At 36.3% G+C, this 22,935-nt stretch overlaps 1 protein-coding gene and 1 non-coding gene across 7 annotated transcripts in view; both read left to right on the plus strand.

Moving 5' to 3' along the window:
• The window catches only part of MTA3 (metastasis associated 1 family member 3), a 218,975-nt gene that overhangs the window by 167,340 nt on the left and 28,700 nt on the right, over window positions 1-22,935 (plus strand). For 5 of the 6 annotated variants that reach the window (XM_077134094.1, XM_077134089.1, XM_077134091.1 and 2 more), the window contains 5 exons: window positions 7,449-7,523; window positions 9,332-9,390; window positions 16,845-16,969; window positions 19,417-19,568; window positions 20,389-20,611. In XM_077134094.1, the coding sequence (XP_076990209.1) occupies window positions 7,449-7,523; window positions 9,332-9,390; window positions 16,845-16,969; window positions 19,417-19,568; window positions 20,389-20,611 (634 nt within the window). The remainder of the gene's footprint in view (window positions 1-7,448; window positions 7,524-9,331; window positions 9,391-16,844; window positions 16,970-19,416; window positions 19,569-20,388; window positions 20,612-22,935) is intronic. The other variant, XM_077134090.1, reaches the window with a different exon arrangement.
• Window positions 20,082-20,152, plus strand: TRNAG-GCC (transfer RNA glycine (anticodon GCC)). The gene has a single exon. It is a non-coding gene; the product is annotated as a tRNA-Gly (tRNA).

The raw sequence follows: 22,935 nt of genomic DNA on the forward strand, positions 1-22,935 counted from the left end.
ATTGTAATAGAGAATAATAGATTTTCACAGAGTCTCTGAAAAGGTCTTAGAACCAAGTTCTACATGTCCAGGAAAAGTGTTCAACCACTTTGTGGGGCTGCTTGGCATCAATGATGCCAAAGATCAATGATGCAGAAAGGTCAGAGTAGTTGCCCCAGAAGAGCATGGTGTCTCTGCCATTGTTCTAACCAAACTCTCTAATCTCCCTGCATGTAGCCTCACCCTGATGTTGTTCACTTCTGTATTTAAATATCTTTCAGATTTGTCAGCTTGACTAAACCTGGTCCATTGTCTGTTCTTTGTTAAGGATATCTTGGAAATACAGTTTATAGGTTACAGTCTTTAAAACAGGAAAGCTAGGTAGAAGTGGACTGGAAATTGGTATATAGTATCTGCCACCAAACTTGTCTTCCATGTGCTTCCTTTCCATACTTCAGCTCTTAACCAATAGCAGTTATCACTCAATTATGAGAAAATGTGGTGTCACATTCCCAAATGGGGAGGCCCTAGTTTAATCAGTCAAAGCATTCAAATATGGGTAATGTTTATTCATCCTCAAATTCTAATCACAACCCCATATTTATAACTTGTATCATCTGGATTAAATTATAAAGTTAAACTATTACCAAAAGGTTTATATAAAAATAGAATGAGAATGGGGATATGAAAGAAAATAGCACAGCTACTTTTGTCTTCCTTTCTCCATTTTTGAAACTCATCCTGAGGTCTTGGTTGGTATTCCAAGCCTATGCCGCACTCTTCTCTTGCCCTCAGTACCTTAGACAACCAGCATTCTTTACCTGATAGCATGACCCAAACTTTACTTTCTGAGGGTTCTGAGCCTTGAATCAGAAGCAGTTTTATATGGAGTGTATTTCCTAAATTAGTGAATGCTAACCAGTGCAATTCATATCTAGAAAATGTCTGTTCAATGAGGACAGTTAGCTGGTTCTTCCAGGATACAGAGAATAATGTAACTGACTTGCTACCAGGAATGGTGCCATGTTGGGGCCCAGTGTTCTCTGCTCCTTGCAGAGAATGGGCACTCTCTCTAAATGGTCACTTGAAGTAATCAGATGGCAATGGTGAGAGGAAATCTATATGTATCCATGTGTAATCCTTGTCCATTTTGTTTGCATCTCCTTTGAGCCATCATTGGGTGGCTAGGAAGAGAGATCAAGAGCCAAGAGTAGGTCATTTTGTCCACCTCATTAAAAAACACCTCTACAGAGAGAGTCTTCAGGTGAGCTTGGGTTCACAAATACCCTTATGCTCAGGCCCATCCTGAGCTGTCTGTCTTGCAGACCTCTTCCTTAAACCTCACTGGAATCTGATTTCCTTCCAAGTTTCTAACTTGGGAAAAATAATTGCTGCTGTTTGGTTTGGATTAGTGCCTCTGACAGCCTTCTACACAAAGAAGAAAGCCAAAGTTGAAGGGCAACTTGACATTCTACCCTTCAAAAGGATCTCCCTCCCTCACTGTCTTTCAGGGACATTTCGACATGGGGCTGAAATGCTGCGGCAATATACTTCTGATTTGGTGCCAGTATATCTGGCTGTCTGCAAAAATTTTTCCTCCTCCATTGACGTGTATTAGTGAACTCCTGTGAAGCCATAAGTGAAGGTTAAGGGAGCAGACACTAAGAGTGAGTCAGTTACTCATGCCTTTAGGACCTACCACTTCTCCTTTTTTTATCTTTTCTGTCAATCTCTGCCTTTTGACCAATAAATTTAATCCATTTACATTTAAAGTAACTACTGATAAGGCGGGACTTTCTTCTGCCATTTTGTGTTTGTTCTTTGTAAATCCAACAACATTTTTGTTCTTCAATTTTTTTTACTTTTTAGAAAAATAGAGATCATTTGTTTATCAAAAGGATACAATTTTCAAATTGGTGAATACTCTATCAAAACAAAAGCACTCCATTTTGCCCTGAGAAAGAAGCAGCTTATGTAGTAAATATAATTAGATAATACAAAGAAAAATATGATTGATTAAGCAAAAGCAATAAGAAAAGCAAGCCTTGTAAGGGAATGAAATGCTAACTAACAAAGTGTATCCCCCTCCCCACCCTGAACTAAGGTTCTGGTTGTAGAGAAAACAAAACCTATGTCCCTCAATTCTTCATTAATGCCTTTCGTATTTATTGGATTTTTACCCTTCTCATTTCTTTCTGTATATGTTTTTCATCTATTTTCTTTGTGATTACCATGGTACTTAAATTTAACAGCCTAAAATTTTAACAATTGTGCTTGATTGATACCAGCTTAACTTCAGTAGTATGTCACCTACACTGTTCCTATACCTCCCTGTTCCCCTACCTTCTTTTTGTAGGTACATGGTCCGGGAATCAAACCTGGGTCTCCTACACAGGAGGTGAGCATTCTACCACAGAACTACCTGTGCTCCGTGTTCCCCTACTTTTGTTGTACTTGTTAAATATCATTTCTTTATACATTGTATGTTCAAAACCATAGCTTTATCATTACTTTTAACACATTTGCATTTTAAAACCTCTAAGAAATAAAAAGTGGCATTACATAACAAAAAATACAAAACATAATACCTAGGAATAAATTTAACTAAAGAGACAAAAAACCTATATAAAGAAAACTACAAAAAACTGCTAAAAGAAATCACAGAACACCTAAATAGATGGAAGGGCATACCGTGTCCATGAATTGGAAGACTAAATATAATTAAGATGTCAATCCTACCTAAACTGATCTACAGATTCAATGCAATACCAATCAAAAATCCCAACAACTTATTTTTCAGAATTAGAAAAACCAATAAGCAAATTTATCTGGAAGGGCAGGTTGCCCCGAATTGCTAAAAACATCTTGAGGGAAAAAAACGAAGCTGGAGGTCTCGCGATGCCGGACTTTAAGGCATATTATGAAGCCACAGTGGTCAAAACAGCATGGTATTGGCATAAAGATAGATATATCGACCAATGGAATCGAATAGAGTGCTCAGATATAGACCCTCTCATCTATGGACATTTGATCTTTGATAAGGCAGTCAAGCCAACTCACCTGGGACAGAACAGTCTCTTCAATAAATGGTGCCTAGAGAACTGGATATCCATATGTAAAAGAATGAAAGAAGACCCGTATCTCACACCTTATACAAAAGTTAACTCAAAATGGATCAAAGATCTAAACATTAGGTCTAAGACCATAAAACAGTTAGAGGAAAAGGTAGGGAGATATCATGAATCTTACAACTGGAGGCGGTTCTATGGACCTTAAACCTAAAGCAAGAGCACTGAAGAAAGAAAGAAAGAAATGGGAGCTCCTCAAAATTAAACACTTTTGTGCATCAAAGAACTTCATCAAGAAAGTAGAAAGACAGCCTACACAATGGGAGATAATATTTGGAAATGACATATCAGATAAAGGTCTAGTATCCAGAATTTATAAAGAGATTGTTCAACTCAACAACAAAAAGACAGCCAACCCAATTACAAAATGGAAAAAGACTTGAACAGACACCTACCAGAAGAGGAAATATGGATGGCCAAGAGGCGCATGAAGAGATGCTCAATGTCCCTGGCCATTAGAGAAATGCAAATCAAAACCACAATGAGATATCATCTCACACCCACCAGAATGGCCATTATCAACAAAACAGAAAATGACAAGTGCTGGAGAGGATGCGGAGAAAGAGGCACACTTATCCACTGTTGGTGGGAATGTCAAATGGTGCAACCACTGTGGAAGGCAGTTTGGCGGTTCCTCAAAAAGCTGAATATAGAATTGCCATACGACCCAGCAATACCATTGCTAGGAATCTACTCAAAGGACTTAAGGGCAAAGACACAAACGGACATTTGCACACCAATGTTTATAGCAGCGTTATTTACAATTGCAAAGAGATGGAAACAGCCAAAATTTCCATCAACAGATGAGTGGCTAAACAAACTGTGGTATATACATACGATGGAATATTATGCAGTTTTAAGACAGGATAAACTTATGAAGCATGTAATAACATGGATGGACCTAGAGAACATTATGCTGAGTGAGTCCAGCCAAAAACTAAAGGACAAATACTGTATGGTCCCACTGATGTGAACGGACATTCGAGAATAAACTTGAAATATGTCATTGGTAACAGAGTCCAGCAGGAGTTAGAAACAGGGTAAGATAATGGGTAATTGGAGCTGAAGGGATACAGACTGTGCAGCAGGACTAGATATAAAAACTCAAAAATGGACAGCACAATAATACCTAATTGTAAATTAATCATGTTAAAACACTGAATGAAGCTGCATCTGAGCTATAGGGGTTTTTTTTTTGTTTTTTGTTTTTTTTACTATTATTACTACTTTTATTTCTTTTCTCTATATTAACATTCTATATCTTTTTCTGTTGTGTTGCTAGTTCCTCTAAACCAATGCAAATGTACTAAGAAACGATGATCATGCATCTATGTGATGATGTTAAGAATTACTGATTCCATATGTAGAATGGTATGATTTCTAAATGTGTTAATTTCTTTTTTTTTTTGTTAATAAAAAAAAAGTACAAAACAGTAGTATTGTCATTTATAATGATCCATATGACTCCTTTTCCTGGAGGTCTTTATTTCTTTATGGCACTTCAATTCACTGTCTAATTCCTTTTAGTTTGAAAAACTCCCTTTAGCATTGTTTATAGGGCATGTCTACTGGTATCAAGCTACCTCAGCTTTTGTGTGTCTGGGAATGTCTTTAATCTCTACCTCAGTTTTGTAAGAAAACCTCGCTGAATGTAAAATTCTTGGTTGACAGTTGTTTTCATTCAGTGCTTTAAATATTTTGTCCCATTGACTTCTTGCTTCCATGATCTCTAATGAGAAATCGGCATTTAATCTTATTGGGACTCCTTTTACCATAACACTTTGCTTTTCTCTTGCAACTTTAAGAACTCTCTCTTGTGCTTGTCATTTGAAAGTTTGATTACGATGTGTCTGGGTATGGTTCTCTTTGAGTTTAACCTGTTAGGGGTTTGTTGAATTTCTTGTCTTTTGTTAAGTTTGGTAAGTTTTCTACCATTAATTTCTTTGGGTATTCCTTCTGTCTCCTTCCCTCTTTTTTTTCTTTCTGGGACTATTATAATGGTTGATCATGTCTCACGACTCTCTTAGGCTCAGTTTGCTTTTTTTGAAATTCTTTTTTCTCCTGAGTAATTTCAGTTGTGTTCTGAAGATCATTGATTCTTTTTCCTGCCAGCCCTAATCTGATGGTGAAACCCTCTAGGGAATTTTTCATTTTGGTTATTGTGGTCTTCAGCTCTGATAATTTTGTTTGACTCCTTTTCAAAATTTCTCTCACTATATTGAGATTTCATTATTCATTCAGTGTTTTTTTTCATAACCTTTAGTTTTTTCTTCATGTTTTCTTTTATCTTTTTGAGGATTGAAGATCATTTTTTTAAAGTCTTTGTCTGGTATGTCCGAAGTCTGGTATTCTTTATTGATGGTTTCTGGATTTTTGTCTTGTTTCTTTGGATGGGCCATTGTTTCCAGTTTCTTTGTTTCTCTTCTAATCTTTAATTGTACACTATATGTTTTAATATTTTAAATGTTAACTCTGGAATTTAGTCCCTGAGCAGTCTGTTCCTTAAGTTTGTATCCAGTTAATGATATACCAGATTTCCTTGAGTGCTAGGTACTAACAAAAACAAATCAAAACAAAAAGCATCTTTCCGTATTTGTGTAAATTGATTCTGCTTTGGCTAGTGATTTCCTTGAACTCAACTTTCTTATCAAGATCATCCTGAGGGGAATGCGAAGTGCAGGGTTCCCTCTGTCTTATCTGAGCCTGGGGTGGAACCTGCTTCTTGTCCTGGGCTTGTACTTGATTGCACCTTTAAGGATTCCTCTATTTACAAGAATGCGAATGCCCCTTTTACTCCCTATGAAAAAGACTTTCACCCCCTCCTGGGCGCTCTCTTGTATGACATAATGCAGATAATCCTCTGTCCCTGGCTTCTTTGCCTTAATTATTTTTTATATTGCTTTTCCTCTGCAAGCTGCATCTTCCTGCAGAAGAAATTCTGGGAGGGCTGGCCAGAGAAAAGTTTCCTCATGCAGTCTTTCAGGCTTCCACTTGATAGATTGGTACTGGCATACAGGTGCCCCAGTATGTGCAAAGGAGCTACTCTGCTCCCTGAGGGACAGAAATAGGGACCCACAGCAGGAGTCCAGGTTGACTCCACATTGGGCTGAGGAGGTGGATGGGCTAGCAAGGGTGCTACAAGCTTTGCCTGCCTTTCTTCAAAGTGCATTTTCTTAATTTGGCACATACCTAGTTACTACAATCCTAAAACTGGAGTTTTGAGGAAGATGGCTCTACTAGATTTTGTGAGTTGTTGATTCTATGGGGAAACAACATACTGGAGCATTTTGTGGCCCCCATCTTGATAAGAGAGTGGCAGTACTGGGTACAGCTGGTTAGTACTTTATGAATTAGATAAAACCTGGTTCATGATGGGAAGCTCAAGTTACATGATTACTTGGCTTCCTTTTGTTTGGTCTTCTAGTCCTAATTACTTGCCAGGGACTGTTTGTCAAAATAAAATAGGTAATTTCTTAAAGGTCTTTTGGACTGTGCCATAATGCACCTGTGGAGGTATTCCATACCTACCAACCTCGAGCATTCTATTTATATTTTGATGAAGTCCATTTTATCTTTTTTTTCCTTTTGTTAGAAATCACATTTTAACTCTAGCCCTTTGGTGCATTAGGACAAGCTTGATGAGAGTCAGAGAGTGCTGGCTCATCTACCTGTAAAATCTGCCACAGCAACTAAAACTCATTAGAGTTAACAGACATTTTGTTCAAAAGTTTGGTCAGTTCTGTTTTGCGTCTTGTGATTAAGAAATCCCCCTTTTCATGAGGGACATTTTGAATACATTATTTGCTTGTGGCTCTCATAGGTAGGAGCTCATTTGGCCTTTTTTTAATATTAATGGGAAACCCCAAAGGTAAGTGTCCTGTTTACCTGATAGGAATCATGCTCTGCTATGTTCTTTTTCAGAGATTCAGGTTTTTATTTTAATTAGAACAAAATAAGTTGAAATAGAGCAGTTTTGAAAAAGATGAGAAATATTATCCCAGAGCCCAAATGACTCCCAGTTTAGATGGTATTTTTGGATGTTAAAGTGACTCAGGCTAAAGCTGTCTAAATATCATTTCTCAAATTCTGGTACAACTCCAACTGTAGCCAGAGCACTTATCTGAGTAAGTCCCATAATATTATCAGTTATAATATTTATAATTTTTAACAAAATGAACGTGTACTGTATTAGAATATATAACTGAATATAATTCATTTGGTTACCATAGCTAAGAAATAATTTCAGTTTTTTAAAATTGTTATTTTTAAAGCATTGATTTTAAAAGGAAAACAGTTTTCTACAGTAGTTTGTTATCATTAACATGCTAAATATTCTTTCAGCTCCCTTGGAAATCATTGACTAGCATCATTGAATATTATTACATGTGGAAAACTACTGACAGATATGTGCAGCAGGTAATTTTTTTACATTGTTTCTGATATTATACATTAAAGTAAACTTTCTATTTATGTTTTTATATTTTTAGTAATATATATAATTTTAAATTTGCTTTTCTTTCCAGACTAAGCTACATGATTTCATGTCGTTAAGAAACTAATTTTAAGATTTTAATCTTAGTCTTGTTATTGGATTTCATTATGATAAATATTTTAGAAAGTCGACAGTGAGAGGTATCGCTAGAGAGCCATTATTTTCCTTGCTACATCTTTGAGTGTAGTTGACAGGGATGACCTAAGAGGTGGTGTTATCACATACCTTTTTGAATGGATTATTTTTATGAAGTATTGAATTTTTAGGCCAGTGCTGTCAGTCATAATATGAAATATTTTTAAAGACTTTTTGAGGCCTTCTTACATGACACTTGTGTGGATATATCCTCTAAGTCTTTGCCCTTAACTGGAGGAGTTAATATTGCTAGTTTGATGGTTTCATACTATTCAAAATTTTAGTACTTTGCATTTTTGTACCAAAATATGATAGAAATTTAATTTTAAAAGCAGGGAATTATTTTAATTTTGAGTCTTTCCCAAATGCCCCTAATTGAGTTAACTCTTTCAAATACTTTCTTTTGAATAAGATTCATTTTGGGAAAAGGTACATTTTTCTTAAATTATCTTAGTTAGAACTTGTTTTATAGTCATGTAGTTACAAGTCAGAACTGGCAAGGGGGGGGCACAGATATTTAACACAGCCATCACTTTTCCTAATTATTTGATTACACAGTGGATGTTTTCAAAATGCATCGTAAGGATCCCTTTTTTTTTAACAGACCATATTGAGTTGTTACGTTGTTGAGGTCTTGAGTAATGAATAGGTAGCCATGACTTGTTGAAAAATTTCCGGTGTCAGCAACATACATAATTCAGAAAGTGCTGATTTTAAACAATGTAGATAAAAGTGAAGACTGTTCTGGAAACCTGTGTTATTGAAATAAAAAAGGGTCCCTGAAGGCAGTGAAGATAATGGCATCAAGGATAGTTAAAAAGTATTTGGATAAAATCGTTTCCAAAATTTCAGCTCTGTCTCTAAAAGTTTCAAGTTGTCCCCCTAAATGTTTTTGTTTCCTATCACTGGGAAAATGAAGGATTTCCTTAAATTCTGGTTTGTGTTATTTTGGATATGTACTATCTTTTATTTTCCTTCCTCATTTGCATTTGTTATTATGTTGATCAGTCCCTGAGTTTGAATATATAATCTCTTTCACATTCCTTTCCTTGCTTGCATTTGGCTCTAAATTGGTTCCAATAAAATCCAAAGTTAGTTGAGCCAGGCTTCAAAGTTTACTTCATTTCCACCAACATTTGGGAGCGGGGGTGGAAGGTGGGGGTCAGTAGTTACCTAACTCTTACTAGCACTTTCTCTTGCTTGGGTGTAGAACCTTATCATCTCTGAACATTTTTCTAAAAGCAAAGATTTATTTTCCTCCCAAAAAAGCAAATATGAAATCAAATATAAACTAAATTTGAAAGGTCTTGTTTATTCACTTGTGGAGGAATGGGAAATGGGTTTGTTTGTTGATTATTTTTAAAATATATGTCTAAAATTATTAATACTTGTAATTCTGTACCTCAGAATGTAGCGACTTTTTTTGTAAGTTAATGCAGTTTAAAACTTTATATATGTAAGAAAAACCTCTTTCAAGTGGCAGTTTTAAAATTATTTTGCTTTGATATTTAATTTTCTTGTGATTTTTTAAAACAAAATGATAAAGTGGTAATTATTAGCATTGTATATAAAATATTTTATCCATCTTTTGAATTAGAAACGTTTAAAAGCAGCAGAAGCTGAGAGTAAATTGAAACAAGTATATATCCCAACTTAGTAAGTAATGGAAATCTTTTCTACTATTTGTTTTCTTATTAATTATATCAGTACAAAATATGTAATTTTGTTTGATTCAGCCAAATTTGTGAAGTTCTTTGTGTGTCTTCATTTATTCCTCTATAAAATACGTGTTGTGTTGCTTTTCATTATGGCACTACCATGATTTCATAGAAAGAAAAATCAGCTGGCAACAAATCCCAGCGTAGATTAACATACGGACCAGGGGACAGATGCCATATACTACACTCCCAACAGTTTCAGGGGAAGGGATCATAAAATTAACTTTGAAAACCATATATTACTTGAAACAAATGTATTTCAGAAAGGTAGCAACTTCTGAAATGTCAGCATAATGGAATAAATTTTGTTTGGGTAATACACAGTACCATTTTGAGGTATGCTGTTTATTTAGTTGAAGATTTTATATTGTTTTCTTAGAAAAAGATCAGGGAAAAATAATTAATCATAGATACTAGAAAAATAATGAATGGGTTTCAGTTATTTCAGGTGTCTAATATGCTATCATATTATCCTTTGGGTTTACCAATCATTGTCACATCAACATTTTCTGAACTTTACATTTGCTATATAGAAAAAGTAATCACACTCTTTTATTGAGGCCTTTAGGATTTATTCATTTGATCAGGAAAAAAATTGGTATAAGTACTATGTACTGTACACAGGCCTCATCTCTGCTAGCTGAGGTTCTTTTCTGAATGAAAATAAAAAACGTATTACAAACTTCTGTTTGAGCTCAGTACAATTGTTTTATACCTAGTCTTTTGATAACTGAATTTAGATACATTACTTAATACATATTCTTTTATATGAGAAGCCTCCTGAACAATAAAATGTGATATTTGCCTCTAGGCAAATAAATGGTTTAATTTGAAAAGCATGTAATTTACGGGATCCATAATTTTTATGCAGGCAGTAATTTCCTTTTGGTGGAGTTGTTTCATATTATTTTCAAATTATATATTTTATTTGGCTAATTTATGAAAGAGCTAGTCTCCAAAGAAAATACTGTTATGATTCATGTGTTTTAGATTTTAGTGCAAACATATCAGCTCTCTGTACTTCATTCACAGTGCTGTCCCCATCAAAGGGAAAGTGTATTTATCTAGTTTTGACCCAGTAACCCAGATAAATGTCTCCAGTCTGCTTTGCCATTTACTTGAGAGTCTTCATCTAAGTTGGAGATCAGCAAATTACAGCCAGTGGGCCAGTCTCACCCACCACCTGTTTTTTCTAAATTGCTATTGGAACAGAGCCATGCTCATTCACTTATGTATCGTCTCTGTGTTCTTTCCTGCTACAACAGCAGATTTGAGTGGTTGTGACCAAAATCATGTTATGCACAAAGCCTGAATTATTCACTGTCTGGCCCTTTACAGAAAAAGTTTGCCATTCTGTGATCTGAGCATGAACAACTTGCAGAGCTCAAGTTAGGGTTTCTAATCATACATTTAAAATATATATATTATTTACATAAGTAAATAGTAGTAAGTAAGGTTGAGTTTTTTACTCAATGTTCTAAAAGATTTTATTATGAATAAATGTTAAATTTTATCAAATGCTTTTTCTCCATTGAAAGAAACGCAATTTTATTTTCTGTTAATGTGATAAAGTCCATAGAATTGATTTGAATAAATTCACCTTGGTTGTGGTATATTATCCTTTTTATACATTACATAAGTAGATGTACAGCTGCATTGAGTTTGATAACAATGTGAGTCCTTTGATGAATTTCCCAATTAATGCTGATAGAATAAAATGAATAATGGGATAAGAGTTACTTATTCAGTCATTCTATTAAGCCCGGGAAGTTCTGTGTACAAATCACTCTGTTCTGTACTAGAGGTGAAAGGTTAAGAAGACTGGCTGTTCTGGAGCTTATATTCTAGGGTGAGGGAAACAGATACTAAATAGCTAGTTGCCCGTGATGACTATTTTTCCTTTAGAGAAGAATAGCTTCTGTGTGAGTTTATCCTCAGGTCCAGGTTTGATTGATGTCGTCAGGAAAGCTTCCTTGAGGAAATGAGTTTGCCTGAATGCTAGAGGTTGAGGAGGAATTAACCGGTTGTGGAGGTTTTCCAGGCCAGTGGGATCCTGAAGTGGGAAATTCGCCAAATTTCCCAAGAGTTAGGCGCTGAGAGGAGGGCAGTGTGGCAGAGTGAAAAAAGAAGTGGTGAGCTATGGGAGGCTGGTACACTGGCAGGCGGCAAGGTCTTGGAGTTTGACCCGTTGAAGAACAGTGAAAATGACTTTTACAAAAGGAAATAGAATGATCAGATTTGTACTTGAAGAAGATCACTGCCTATATGTTGGAAAATAGTTTAGAGGAGGGAGGATAAGAGTGGATGCAAGGAGGCCAGTCATAAAGTTTTGCAGAGGACAGTGACACCAGTTTCCTAGAATAATGGCCCTGGAATATTTAGAGGTGATTGACTGGTTATGAGAATAGAGGGGCATGTCAAGGACGAGCCCCAGGTTTCTGGCTTGCACAGCTGGGTGGGTTGCTCTGCTGTTCACCAAGCTAAGAAATTGGCAGAGAATCAGGTTAGGGCATGCTGAGGTTGTGCTATCCAAAAAGAGATATTAAATAGGCTGTAGATAAATTGATTTTAAATTCAGGGGAAACTGGTTTTGGCTGGGGATACAAATCTGAGCTTCATCAGCACATAATACTGTATTTGAAGCCACAGATGAGATTTCCTAGGTAGAGTAATAAGAGAAAAGGTCTTGGTCCAAACCTTGAGTAAATCCAGTATTTATAGATCAGATAGAGTGGGGTAGCTATAAAAGTCTAGTGAGACGGAATAACTAGAGAGCTAAGAGAAAAACAAAGGAAACCAAACTTCACAGAAGCTAAGGGAGGAATGTGTTTAAAGGAGGGAATGAGATTAACAGTGTCAGATGTTGGTGAAAGATACCCAGTGAACTGGCGCCGCGCTGCCATTGGTGACCTTTAGTGGAAGAATGGTGACCTTTAAGGACTGCGTATGAGCTGAGGAAATGCAGGCTGTGGACATTTGCAGCTCTCAAGAAAACTGGGAAGGGCAGTTGGAGAGTGTCCTTGGCTTTGAGGGGTGGGATGAAATAGGGTAGTGGAAGAGTTGTTATAAATGGTAAATAGAAGGGTCCAGGAGAGAGAAAGTGGGAGGGGTAGTGTCTGGAGCATAGATGAGGAAAGGGATGGTTGGGTGTTACGACAAAAGTAAGGGCTCTTTTTTTCTTTTTAGTGCTTTCCACTCCTTTGTTTTTATTCTATTTGTTTAACAAAAATCATTTTTTATTGTGAAATATAGCATATATATCAAAAAAGGAAAGCAATTTTAACAAGTAATTACGGAACATATTTCAAAGTTTGGTATAGTTTACCATTCCGCATTTTCAGGTTTTCCCTTCTAGCTGCTCCCAAACCCTGGAAGCTAAAAGAAAAATTATTATACTGATTCAGCAGTCATACTCATTTGTTAAATTCTATCTTCTCTATTATAACTCCTCCTCCTCCTTTTATCCTACTCTCAGTCTATAGGGGTCTTTGGGGTATGCCCATTCTAACTTTGTGATGTTGAAAAGGAGTGTCAACAATATAGGATAGAGGAATAGAACTAGTTGATGTTCTTGGAGAGGCTAGCCCTCTGGGTTTCAGGATTTATCTGGACTAGGATCCCTCTGGAGGTTGTAGGTTTCAGGAAAGTAAACTTAGTATATGAAATTTTTGTAGAGACTCAGTTAGAACCCTGTGTGTTTCTTTGGGGTTAACAGGAGTGATATTAGTTGGGTCGGTAAACCATGGCAGTTAGCAATATCTAGCTAAAGTAGCCTCCAGAATAGCCTCTTGTCTCCATTTGAGCTTTCTTAAGCACTGGTACCTTAGTTTGTTATATTTCTTTTCCCCCTTTTAATTCAAAAGGTATTGTTGATCCCTTGGTGCCAGGGCCAGGCTCATTCCTTGGGTCATGTTCCTTGTTGTCAGGTAGACTTTCACCCCTGGACGTCATGTCCCATGTATGGGAGAGGTTAATAACTTTCCTTGCAGAGTTGGGCTTTGAAAAAGACTACATCTGAGCAACAGAGAGGTTTCTTGGAAGCAGCTCTTGGCATAATTATCGGTAGTCTTAGCTTCTCTGTTACAGAAATAGCTTTGTAAGGGCAAGCTTCAAAATCAAGAGTTTGGCCTATTTTCTTGGGAATCAGGAAAGGTAATTTCATGTAACAAATCTTTAGAAATGTTGCTGTATATTTGTTTTACAGTGAACTTTTATTTAGATTGTAACAATGACAATCATTTGTCCCCTGAGAATTATCTGTAGGTGTTTGGCTTTGCAGAACATATATACATTTTTTTTTTCTTAATTAAATTTTATTAATAAAACCCATTAACATACATTATGAACATTCTTTTTTTATCACATAGTTTTATATTCATCATCATGGTCATTTCTTAGAACATTTGCATCAATTCAGGAAAAGAAATAAAAAGAAAACAGAAAAAAATCATATATACCATACCTCTTACCCTCCCTTTCAATGATCACTAGCATTTCAGTCTACTAAATTTATTTTAACATTTGTTGCCCTTATTATTTCTTTATTTTTAATCCATATGTTTTATTCATCTGTCCATAAGGTAGATAAAAGAGGCATCAGGCACAAGGTTTTCATAATCAGACAGTCACATTGCAAAAGTTATATCATTATTCAGTCATCTTAAAGAAACATGGCTACTGGAGCACAGCTCTACATTTTCAGGCAGTTCCCTCCAGCCTCTCTGTTATGCCTTAACTAAAAAGGTGATATCTATTTAATGTGTAAGTATAACCTCCAGGATAACCTCTCGACTCTGTTTGGAATCTCTCAGCCATTGACATTTTATTTTGTCTCGTTTCTCTCTTCTTTTTGGTTGAGAAGTTTTTCTTAGTCCCTTGGTGCTGAGTCCCAGCTCATTCTAGGATTTCTGTCCCATGTTGCCAGGAAGGTCCACACCCTGGGAGTCATGTCCCCCATAGAGAGGGGGAAGGGCAGTGAGTTTGCTTGTCATGTTGGCTGAGAGAGAGAGAGAGGCCACGTCTGAGCAACAAAAGAGGTTCTCTTGGGGGTGACTCTTAGGCTTAATTTTAAGTAGGTTTGACCTATCCCCTGTGGGGTTAAGTTTCATATGAACAAACCCCAAAACTGGGGGCTCAGCCTATTGCTTTGGTTGTCCCCACTGCTTGTGAGAATATCAAGAATTCTCCACTTGGGAAAGCTGAATATCCCCCCTTTCTCACCATTCCCCCAAGGGGACTTTGCAAATACTTTTTTTAGTCACTGTTCAATTCCTTCTGGGATTTATCAAGGCAGCACTCTGGACAAACCTACAAAATCTCATGCCCTACTCAAGGTTCCATGTACTTATGGTATTCAACTAAGCTGTCCATATAAGTTATATTAGGAAATGGCACTAGTCAAAATATAAATTTTGTACTAAATAAACATTTTTTGCTTTAGTCTCACATATAAGTTAAAGTTTTAAGATATTAATTACCATCTATTTTCAACACCCTGCATTAATGACATTCCTTTGTTCTTCCTCATGCAAAACATTTTAAAATTTGTACATTTAGTCTCTATCATTATATACTCTAGGCATTCCTATATGATACCATCTCAGTCTTTATCATCTGTCTTTCCTTCTGATTTCATTTGTGCCCCCAGGCCTCCTCCCTCTATCATTCTCACATTCAACTTCATTCAGTGTTCTCACATTATTATATTACAGTTAGGTAGTATTGTGCTATCCGTTTCTGAATGTTTACAGTCAGTCCCGTTGCACAATCTATATCCCTTCAGTTCCAATTACCCAATATCTACCCTATTTCTATCTCCTGATGATACCTGTTCTTAACTGAAATTATCCAAATTCATTCATTAATGTTATTTCATATCAGTGAGACCATACAGTGTTTGTCCTTTTGTTTCTGGCTAATTTCACTTAGCATAATGTCCTTAAGGTCCATCTGTGTTCTTCCGTACTTTATAACTTTATTCTAAGGTTTAATCACCCTTTTTCATTTTGTGTTTTCAGCTGAAAAGTAGAAGGGAAACACATTCTGACTGGTTTAAAATGTGTTTTTAAAACCAGTTTGTCTCCAAAATTCTATTGCTTACACAGATAAGTGTAATCAGTAGCCCTGTTTATATACTTTTGAACCCATTGCACATGGAGTTAAATGATTTCTTGGGGCAGGAGGCAGGTATCATCAAGAATGATAGTAACAGGGCCAAAAAGAAATCTTAAGTAAGTTCTTTGTTGTTAGCTCATCCTTCCCATTTTACAGACCAGGGTTTTACATTCTTTTGACTGATAAATGGAATTATAATAATAGAAAACAAAGCAAAGAGGAAACTCCTGAGCTGACTCTTTCAAAACCCCAAGTATCTTGACAGTTCTAAACTCTCATTACTTCAGTAGCCATGAAAATTTTTGTGTTCATTCTGATAAATAATTTGCTAGTTTATTTGGCTTATATTCTGTCTTCCTCCTCTAGAATGAAAGCTCCCTGAGGTCAAGGACTTAGTTTACTAGGCAATGAATAAATATATGTTAAATGAACAGTGAGTTTGAGACGTAGGATGTTCCCATACCCTGTGCAGTATTCTTGAGCCTGGGTTTTAAGCAGGGGAGCTAGCCTGCCCTAGGTAGGGAGAAGTCAGACAGGCTGTCTCTGAGAAATGTGCATTAGGCTTCTGATAGGCATCTCCCTTTCCTTCTTCCTTATAAGAAATGCTTTCTTAAAACAAACAGAAAACTCAAGATGTCTTTCTTTCTTAGCTTTTCAAATTACAAATGTCTCATAATCTTCCTCATTATAATTCAAACTTAAACAGATAATTGCTTACCATGTGTAATCAAAAGCCCCCTTAAATGCTGACTAACCTTTAGAGATGTATCCTGTTGAAGTCAGCAGTGTCTGTTGCGCCTGCTGCCTTTTACAAAGCTCCATTGAGGCCTCCTTCCGCAGCTCTCAGGCCCGCAGCGGGGGTCTCTGCCCTCAGAACTGAGGGCAGCATGGTCCCCAGGGCCCTGTTTTTGGCTTTTTCGGTCCAAGAAATGGTTTCATTTTCTCAGGAGCTAATTATGATAATAAGTCATAAAACTTATAATGTATCTTTCAGAAGCATCATAAGGTATTCTTAACAAATTGCATTTGGGTAGAAAAGAGGTGTGGTTTTTTATTTTGTGAGTGGCAGTATGAGTTCAGTGTCTACACACCCTTATTGTGTAAAAATGAGTGACTTGGGGCTCATTTTAACACCTTCCTCTTAACAGTTTATTTCTTTACCAGACATTTAAAAATGTTTGGTTGTGTGCAGTTAAGATAAATCATGATCAGATCAGGAGCCTTTTTGCCTTGTTATACAAATCGTTTTTATCCCCTCACTTTATATTTCGTCGAAAGCAGCAAACCAAATCCCAACCAAATGTCCACCAGCAACAGCAAGCCTGGCGCTGTGAATGGAGCGGTGGGGACCACATTCCAGCCTCAGAATCCCCTCTTAGGGCGCGCCTGTGAGAGCTGCTATGGTAAGTCTCCTCCCGCCCCCACGGACAGTCATGGTTGGGCTGGAGCAGGATAATGGGCCATCGGAAAAGAGCAGATGCCTGGCCTGACTGTCTTCTGCAGCACAGGGACCATTCACTGGACCATTTATTTTATGTACCAGACACTAAATTTAGATGTTGAGCATCCTTTAATTTGCTTCTGTGGGGTCCCATGTTTGTTGAGTATTCCACAGCCATGTTTCCGAAACTCCATTCAGAGTTGTTATTAGCTTTGTGCAAACCATGGTTCCATGATATGTACCAATCCTCTCGTGGAGTTTCTTATTCTAATTCTGTAGGAGAGACATGTGTGGGTAAACTACTATTTATAATTCACAGACGCGTTTCCCTCGGAGCAGCATTTTGGGAGATGCTGTTCTGTGACATTTGCTTTTGGCCTCAGGGCTCTGCTGTGCTTATCCCTGTCAAAACCTACAAGAGGCATTGTTAGCATTATATGATGTTTGCCCTGGATGTTAAAAGGGATTGTTGAGATGGATTGTTAGGTATTTGATATACTTAACGTGCTTGTTTAAATCTCAAGCAACTGTTCAATCTCTTAATGGTGCATTGGTGACATTATCATCTGTGTTTCCTTTCAGTCAAAGTAAACTGGAGTGGGAGAGGAAAGGAAAGCAGTGTTTATTAAAAATCAGCTTGGTGCCAGGTTTTTGCCTTCCGCCAGCTCTTTGTGGGGGATAGATGGAGCCTACTGCCTTAAGATTATAGGAACAAGGGAAGCTTGCTCCACACCAGCCTTCAGCATTAGAGAAGGCTTTTAAAACCAAATCAGATAATTTTGTCTCCTGATTCTAAGGAAGATGTGAGCCAGACAAATTTCTGACTTCATAGAAATGGTACGTGGGGATGTGTCTACCCATTTTCTGCCCCATGGGAGCACAAAGGTAAAAAACAACTCAGGGAAAAGTAGATTCTTTTGGTCAAGATGTTACATGGACAGTATCATAAATGTCTGTGAATTGGGAATACTTAGATTTTGAAGCTCATTTAATTTAAATGAAAATAAAAAGAATGCTACTGACAACTTATGATAGGTTAAAATTTCTTATTTTTGTCTTGGAAATCCCTTTCACACTCATGTGTAGTCTTACACATCCCTTTAAATATTTGTTTTGTCATTTTTATGTATGCATGACAAATAAGTGATTTTAACTTTACATTATTTGTCTTACATTATTTAATTTTCACATATTAGTCCATCATAAAATATATTTTAATATAAATATAAGATCTAGCTTATATCTGTATCTATCTATGAAGATAGAATTTGTTTTTTCTGTTTATTAAATAATACTTTTTAATTGAATTTGGTTAAATTGGGTAAGGTGAAAGTCATGTTGACAAATATTAAAACAACACATCATGATTAGTTTGGATGAAAATGTATAAAAATATGAGTGAATGTTTATATTCAGAAACCAAAATAAATCTATGACCTAATATTTAGAATTCCTAAACTTATGTACTTTAAAAAATTAACCCAATTGTTTTTAAATTGTAAGACCAAAGATTCTCTAAAAATAAGAGCTGCACAGTATTATCCCCAATAAACTAAAAGGCACCTTGAATAAAATCACTGTATTTTCTCTTTTTGACATTGGTTTGTAAAGTATCAGTCCACACCTTGATGTGCTGCATGGATTTGGTCTGATGAAGGTGATCTGCAGACCTGGGGCAGAATATTCTGAGGCAGTTTTAAGAATTATAATAATTTTTTTGTACCTCATTAACTTATGTATCACCAGCAGAATTCTCTGTCTTAAATTTTTGATCCATGGTGGGAATACTTTAAATGTTACATGGCAGTAATTTAAGCTGCAAAACAAAACTAACACAGGCTTGCAGTATTCAGTGATAAGTCAACTTGAGTAATCAAGTCTTAAGCATCCTATGATCTCAGCTGTACATGCTGGCTCAATATGTATTCATAGACTTGAAAGGGTTTCTGTTTTCAAAGGGAGAAACATTTAAATAATTATTTTGCCGATTGATTAAAATAAGGGAATGGAAAACAGATACCAAATACTATATCCTGCCTTTACCAGTGGAACTCCTCCGAGCACCTTAAATAAATCCTGAGGGTTTTCTCAAGGTTTGGAAACCATGATATAGATTTTAGAAATATAACAATGGTAATACTTTTTTGAGAACTTATTTCCGAAAATTTTATAAAGTGAAAAATAATTATATCAGCAGCACAACACATAATGCCTCTCTAGAAAGTCTTGTAAAAATCTATGTCTGTGCTATACTTTTATGCTTGGTTTGGTTAGCAAGGGAAAGGAAGAAAAAACATTGTAAACTAAAGATGACTTGGGAATATTTTTGAAATATTTGATTGTATTTGCATTGACGTTACAATTAGTGATACAGCATTCTTTGGGTTTTTTATTCCCCTCCATCTTCAGCTACGCAGTCTCATCAGTGGTATTCTTGGGGTCCGCCTAATATGCAGTGTAGATTATGTGCAACCTGTTGGCTGTATTGGAAGAAATACGGAGGCCTGAAAATGCCCACCCAATCAGAAGAAGAGAAGTTGTCTCCCAGCCCGACCACAGAGGTATATGAGCAATAGTCTTTTTAGTGTTTTCTATTTAATATCATATTTTTCAACGGCTGTATCACTCCTGGGGAAACAAGTAGGTATAGGGTAATTTAAAACCAAACAAAGCTGTTTTTATAGCCAAACATAGCAACACAGTGCTCAGGGTGGGTATGCAGCGAGGCATAGGGGCAAATCAAATTTTGTCAGGTATTCAAAATATTGTTCTTTTGATATTACTCAGACAAAGGAAGAAGAATATGTGTAGGTGGTGCTAGCATAAGCAAAGAGCTTACAGAGTGAATTTTTTTTTAATTGTTTCTTTGAAAACAGTTTGCAGCCATTAGATACTGTTGGAAAATGTGTCTTATTACGTAAAATAATTAATATAATTTATCCAAATTGAGTCTCAGGAGTCCTTTAATATTAAAAAAATAAAATAATCTAATTATCCCCCCCCCCGACAGTTTGTTTCTAGGGTGAATGTGATTTTGGGTTGTGAAGGTCAATTCACAAACTAAGTATGGGGGTGCATGGGTGGTTCAGTGGTAGAATGCTCACCTGCCATGCAGGAGACCCGGGTTCAATTCCCGGCCCATGCACCCCCCTCCCCCCCAGAAAAAGTATAGAATTATACCCTGCACCCCATTCAGCTCCCGTCTTTCTCCTCCACCTTCTTCCCAAAAGGAGCATACAATTATCTAATATTGGGGGTAGACACTTCAGTGGAAAATTTTTAAATTATACTGTTAAATTGTGCTGTTTCTGAGCATGATGCAAATAGTACTGTTTTGCTAAGTTTTATTCTTTAAATCTTCGCTGATTTCCGATTTTGCAGGATCCCCGTGTCAGAAGTCACATGTCGCGCCAGGCCATGCAGGGCATGCCCGTCCGAAACACTGGGAGTCCGAAGTCTGCAGTGAAGACCCGTCAGGCCTTCTTCCTCCACACTACATATTTCACAAAATTTGCTCGTCAGGTCTGCAAAAATACCCTCCGGCTGCGGCAGGCAGCAAGACGACCGTTTGTTCCTATTAATTATGCTGCCATTAGGGCAGAATGTAAGATGCTTTTAAATTCTTAACCTTATGTGTTGTGCTTCTGACCATTTTCTATCTTTTCCTTTTTTTTCTCTCTTTTTTTTTTTGTTTGCAATAAACATAAGTTCTTGTGTACAGCCTTTTATTTGGTTTATTTTTTTAACATTGTTTTGTCTGCTGCCATTTGTATCATGCCAACCTGAAAAAGAAGTTGAGATCTCTGTATTCTTTATTAGAGAATAGTGCTCAGCAAAAGATTGCTTGAGTGGGATTTTGTGATAGAATTGCCAAAATGGCCCTTATTGAGGAGGCACTTTTACCTATGAGATGGGGCTACCATATAAACCCTAAGGATGGTGTTACAGTAAGACTCCATTATTGAGAGAGTGAAGTCCAGTCTTCATGAATTCCTTTATTTGAGTAAAGTTTACCAGTTTACACCAATCAAGAATTGTGTGACTTTGTAAACCTCATCTTCCCACAAATCTTTTTACACTTGTCATCCAACATAAAATTCACAGTGCTTCATGACGATGCTTTATTTATTAGAAGATTGGCAAATTGTAAATGAATTTCAAAGTCCTTTTTGGTGAATTTTCTGAAAATACATGTTTAGGTTTTACAAGTTAAGAGTCTGAATGTGTGGTTGAGCATTCTTTCTGTTTGTTCAATTTAGTTTCCATTTCATAATCATGTATCATATATATTTCCACATAACATTTACATGACCATTATTTTCAACACATTCAGTCTTGCTTGTGTTTCATTTTTTTGTTAGAACAAAGGTCATATCTACCGGTGAATTGTGGATTGTTCTGTTATTACCTTGCATGCGAAAATGTGTTCATAATTTGTGTGTTAACTCTGATCTAGTCTTGTTACTTTTATCATGTTCCACGCTGGCATGTTAGATGCATGTCACTTTTTCTTCCTTAAGGGATGAGAAAACTGGCTTTCTGGCTTAACAGATAGGAAACCTTAGACATTGAGTAGATGCTTTTAAAGGAACGATGATTGAAAAACAAGTTTTGTTCCTAAAGTTAATTTTCAGCAAAACACATAAAAGGCTTTAAATTTCCTCTTAAAGAGGAAGAAGAAAAGTACTTTGTAAAGGGAGTGGTAGTTGGTGGCAATCTCTGAATTTGTGGTCTTATGTTGTTATCATTTTCTTACCCGTTTTGAGGAATTAGAAAACCAAATACATTCATCTAAATTGTTCTCCTGATTTAAAAATATATCCTTTTATTTATACATATTTATTTATAAATAAAATGAATAATAAACATCTGAGAAAGAACATGAATGAAATTCTTCCATTAAAATTGTCTGGAATCCAGTATCATCTTTGTCTGTGAGTGCAAAAGAAATCATTCCCAACTAAATTGGCTGCTGAGGTAGCTTCTGTTTTGTATGGTGCTTCTGATAATTTCTCAGTTCATTTGCACATTGTTTCTATTTGGTTATTCTTCAGTGAATTATATTTTTCTGTTGCCTCATATAAATTTTTTGTTCTCAAGTGAAGAGCCATGCTGAAAAGAAAAAGAGTTAAGATTAAATTATCTGTATTTTATTTTTACAAACAGATTATAATAAAAAGCAGTCATTTGTTGTGATGAGATTCAAAGAACTTTTTTGATTATATTTATTTTTTTATTTCATTTTGTGTTGGTTATCAGGTTACGTGTAGAATCAGTGCCTCAGAGTAATTTTACTCTTGAGATTTAAAATTTTAGTAGCCGTTATTTTGGACAAACCACTAATGAACTCTTTTCCTAGCATCTTCTGATTGTTACATTATTTTCTCCTTTCTGACATGTGACTTGTTACAAACTCTTCAGCAGCTCCTTCATCTTGACTTGTTTGTGAAATTAGGTGTTACTAATCTGATAACCCTAGCCAACCATGTCTGCTGTCCACCATAGGTGCATTTATTTTTTTCTCATTGAGGGTTCTATAAGCTTTCATTGGTTTCTCAAAAGTAGTGTTGTCACCCTCCCCATACCACCCTCCAGAAAAATAGTAGGGGATGACTATGATGCAATATAAATGTGTTTTCAGATCAGATGGAAGTTTATAATTCTAAAAGCATTGATGGATAAAAGGCTTTAAAAGCTGTTTTAGAATAGTTGAATATATCGTTGGGAAAGGAAAATAGTTTTCCATGTGAACCTGAGATATACTCTTTTATGCATGATAGAAGTTGATTGACCTTTTCTGTGTCTTCTGCCCTTGGCAGCACTGTCTCAACCAGTGTTGTGGAGAGTCTGTGGGAAAACACACTGCATAAGAGTGGAGCAGTGGGGAGCAAATCAGCTGAATTCTCAGTTAGATGGGGGAAAAGACAT

This window comes from Tamandua tetradactyla, chromosome 17, assembly GCF_023851605.1.
Source record: "Tamandua tetradactyla isolate mTamTet1 chromosome 17, mTamTet1.pri, whole genome shotgun sequence".
NCBI classification, from domain to species: Eukaryota; Metazoa; Chordata; class Mammalia; order Pilosa; family Myrmecophagidae; genus Tamandua; species Tamandua tetradactyla.